The sequence below is a fragment of the Drosophila erecta genome, unplaced genomic scaffold (assembly GCF_003286155.1).
Source record: "Drosophila erecta strain 14021-0224.00,06,07 unplaced genomic scaffold, DereRS2 tig00000126-arrow-pilon, whole genome shotgun sequence".
Taxonomy (NCBI): Eukaryota; Metazoa; Arthropoda; class Insecta; order Diptera; family Drosophilidae; genus Drosophila; species Drosophila erecta.
In genome coordinates this window covers 8,178,957-8,183,207 of record NW_020825209.1, presented here as the reverse complement: position 1 = coordinate 8,183,207, position 4,251 = coordinate 8,178,957, and the positions used below count along the sequence as shown (strand labels likewise).

The 4,251-nt window shown below is 53.1% G+C and overlaps 1 protein-coding gene across 1 annotated transcript; it reads right to left on the bottom strand.

The window, feature by feature from the left end:
* Nucleotides 1-3,786, bottom strand: LOC6550532. The gene is made up of 5 exons (XM_001977893.3): nucleotides 3,217-3,786; nucleotides 1,887-3,107; nucleotides 1,093-1,832; nucleotides 672-1,035; nucleotides 1-597 (listed from the first exon to the last, which is right to left on the bottom strand). Exons 1-5 carry the CDS (start codon nucleotides 3,341-3,343, stop codon nucleotides 143-145), a joined length of 2,907 nt encoding a protein of 968 aa, XP_001977929.1. The 5' UTR covers nucleotides 3,344-3,786; the 3' UTR covers nucleotides 1-142.
* Nucleotides 3,787-4,251: the final 465 nt, after the last annotated feature.

Below are 4,251 nucleotides of genomic sequence, written 5' to 3'. Positions count from 1 at the left end.
TCGATTTCGTGAGATTTTATTGGACTGTTAAGTTGACCATTACATTGGATTTATCTCTGTCTGGCTCCCTCACGCTTCATGGTGGAAACAATTGCGGGAGTAGTGGGTGAGTACGGGCGACACAATGGGATACAGTGAGCACTCAGTAGCTGGGACGCCATGGGGAATATGGAAAGTGGAACTGCCGCCGCTGCTGCGCCGACTGCGACGCCGACGGCGACTGCGACTGCAACTGCAACTGCGACAGCGGCTCGTCTGCGTCGCGTCGCTGCAGCAGCGCTGCCGCTGCGCGGTTAACCGTTTCGCGCCGAAATCCGAGCAGCGAGTTACCATTGCACGATTGCTGCTGCTGCGCTGCCACCGTCAGCCCAGATCGACGTGTTGTTGTTGCCGCTGCTGCTGTCGGCGTTTCCTCTCCCGCTCTCCGACCAGCTCCGCCAACTCCAACTCCAACTCCCCTTCCCCCTCCCCCAACTCCACCACCGCCAGAAATCGCAGCTCCATTCCCCCTTTTCGCTGTTGTTCTTCCCGTTGCCACTGCGGCAGCAGTCTGCTGCGCAGTCCGCTTCGCTGTTACGGACGCTGTTGCAGTTGCAGCTGTAAAGAGTTAACAGGATTTATTTGTACTAAAGCAAGAAATGTTAGAACCTTAACCCTTAAGAACTGCTTACCAGTCTTCAACTGTGATCTTTTCAATCCCTTCGTTTTCAGAACGAATCTATCGGATTCTGGTTTGGCTGTCAGTGATGATGAATGGGCTACAGCTCCCGCTTTGGTTACCAGCTGATCACCCAACACGGCTGCCCCCTTGCCACCCGAGCCGGCTGCACTGCGTCTGCCCGTCGGTCGAGCATTGCTGCGATTGGAGGTTGATTGTGGCGCGCCTTGGTGGCTCTGCAGCTTGGACGTTGGCTTGGAGCCCTCGATGGCCGATTGACTTGACGGTGATTCCTGCATATGCTGCGCCTGCTGATGGAGGATCTCCGCCTTGAGTATCTGCTGCTGGGTGCGGAAGGCACGCTTGTAGGACGAAACCTGCCAAGGATCATGGGATGTCTATAAGTTGGATGTGGGTGTTAACGTATGGACTACCTGCGAGGCACTCGCCACCAGCAGCTGATTGGCTCCCTTGAGTTGGGCTGCAGTCCTGTCCTCCCGCCTTAGATTTGCCTTCCTTTCCGGCTTCTTGTCCAGCCTTGGGTGCGTCAGCACGGCATCTTTGGCAGGCTGCAGGTAGGATCGATGGCTGGAGCGGCTCACCTGATTGCTGGTCACCTTGGTCACACGCGGCTTGTCCAGCGGACCCTCCAGCGGCAGCTTCATCTTGGCCTTGTCCTTGGCCAGATCCCTGGCCTCGAGGTGGCTGAGTGGCAGATCCACGCTGGTCGTTTCATCCACATTGGAGGAGATCTGCAGACTCTGCTGCTGCAACTGGACGCGACGCACAGGCGCCAAGGTGGCTCTACTGGGCTCATCTTGAACTGAAGCCGAAGCCGAGGTGGCTTGTGAAGTGTCATGGGAAGTGGAACCGGAATTGGCTCTACTGTGCTCCGAATTCACTGTTCTTGAATCGAAAGTATCGTCTTTAGTTTTCCCATCAATTGAGCGTAATTTTGTCCCAGATCCAGATGGGATTCCCCAATTTTGGCTACTGGCATTTGCGTTTCCCACCGAAGCTTTGTCTGATTTAGCTACATTCGATATGAAACCCGTTCCGCATGGACTACTTGTTCTGGGGTATTTGCGCCAATCTTCACCTGGATTAACATCCCAATCGCCCGATGTGTCTTCCGAACTCTTTGCATCGACCTCCGACCTTTTGCCCGATTCATCTGCATATACATACATTCATATTGGAATTAACAACAGAATATTTATATTATTACCTTCATATCTTCCCAAAGAATTATCCCAAGTGATTGTCGAGGCGCTGGGCCTGAAACTAGTCCGCGAACTGCTGTCCAGGCTAGATCCCCGAGGGGTTCCATCGAATCCCCGAGGACCGAGTGGAGTGGCGGGTCGCGCCATGGGTGCCATCGGCTGAACGGATCCGGACTCCAGGCTTCGGCTCCTCTGGCGATAGTTAGCGTGCAGGACATTGTGGAAGCTCAGCTGGCGCGGCTGTTGTCTCACCTGCGAGCGTCGCATGGTGGCGCTGGCTGTGGAGGCATTGGAGGCTTTGGTGGCATTGCTGGTGTTGTCAGTATTGGTTGGTCCTTCCGAGCTCTTCTCAATGCGGCTCCTTGGCGTATCACGGACACTGGTAATGATGGGTCTCTGCTGGCTCCGATTGAAGGCATAAGTGGCCACGGGTCCATCGGCAAACTGGATGTACTCGAACTGCTTGATGCGATCGCCCAAAGTCTGAAAGCGGAGGCGCATCTCCGACGGATGTCGTCCGTTTCTGGTGACGGTGCTGCCATTTTCGGTCGACACAGTGCCTAGTGGACCGAGACCAGGCCGCTTTCGCCCACCATCCAACTTGCTTAGCACCGAAATGCGACGCTTGAGGGCGGCATCCACCGGCATTAGGGGGTCGCCATCGGTCCGTGGCATTTGGATGCCCTGGGCCAGTGTGCTCTTCGCCATGGCCGCAATGTGGTGTTGCCTGCTCGGCGGCATCATCGCTACGGATCCCAAAACAGATGCGGATGGACGGGGTGGCATGCTCATGGATCGGCCGCTGAACATGCCCATGTCCATCAGATGGGACTCCTCTTTGGAGTCCATGCACTTGCGCATCGAACGGCTTTTGCGCTCCCGCTTCGCCTTGCTCTTGCGCAAGGATCCGACCAGGATCTCGGTGCGGGATGACTCACTACTGCGCCCGCTGGAGCAGCTCGAGCTGGCGACCCTTCGCACGGAATTCTGGCCGTAAACGGAGGCGTAAGGACGAGCCGCCGTAAAGGACATGGAACGCGAACGATTCGCCTGCATCATCGAGTACAGAAATTGGCCGGAGTTGCTGTTACTGGCCGCCGACGCCTGGTCCGCCTGCATGATGTGGCTGCGCGGATAGATATCGTTTGCACTGGGCTTCGCCTCCGCTCTCTTGATCCGGCGCAAGGGACCAACGTTCTCCGTCCGGAAACGCGGATGTCGATTGTCTGGAAAGTATTGTTAATATCTTCAAATGAATAGCATTCAAATCCTCTGCTTTCTTACTTAGGACGCCAAACTATCGCAAAGTGCCCGTTCATTTATAACTGTACTTACGTGAACTGCAGCCGCGCTCGTAATACGTTCTAACGGCACTTTCGTACAGCTCGCTGGTGTTGCGCAGAAACCAGGGCTGCATGCGGGTGTTCACTTTGATCAAACGGTTTATCTGGTCGGGCTTCATCGTAAGCGGAAGTGGCAATGCTCGAATTTGGCAGTGGTATTTGGCCCAGGTATTTGTGGCCTGTATCGATTGGCTTCGCTTCTATCTGTTGGCTTGAACTTGAACAATTTTGCTTTCCAAATGCACTGAATCGGGGAGAGTGTTTCAATTTTTATTTGCCTGCTTCTCAGACTGTTGACCACTGTGCAATTGCTTGGGAATTTAATGCTCTTAAAACGAATGTCTTGGGGCAAACGGGCGAAAAGTAATCGAAACGTAACTAACTGTGTTGTACTAAAACATGCCGGTGCGTGAAATTGGGTGTCTGTTTGTATTTTGAAAAAAGAAAACAAATCATACGCACGAAACTCAAGTAACGTTAATGTTAAAGCCGAGTAAAAAGAAATTCTATATTTATTTCGACGACATTCGATTTTGACACAACAATTGTGGTCTGCTCTGTTTATGTAATATACCCGTAAACGCAGTGTACCTAAATGCACTCAAAGTGTGAAATCAAACACCTTTGTTAGTTATTATGAAGTCTAATAGGCGAAAATCCAACGAATGGACACGAGCAGCCAGCTTAATTTAGCCCCGGAGTCTCCGAACGAAGCCCGTAACATAGTTTCAATCAAATTAGCCCACACCGGTCATACATAATGCACTCCTGCCCACTCATTCGTTAGTCAACGCTGCTAATCCGAGTCAACCATTCCAATCCGCCGAGCCCACTCCATGACCCCACGAAAAAGCAGCCATTTGACATTGATTTATCAGTGGCTGTCAAAGTGCCGTCATCCGCCACCCGGCTTAACCTCACCACCCACCACCCAGCCCACTTCCGAACCCACCCCAATACGCAATTTCCCAATTCGTCCACTGGAATTCCACTGGGCGTGGTCAAGGTAAAAATGTAATAATTAGCC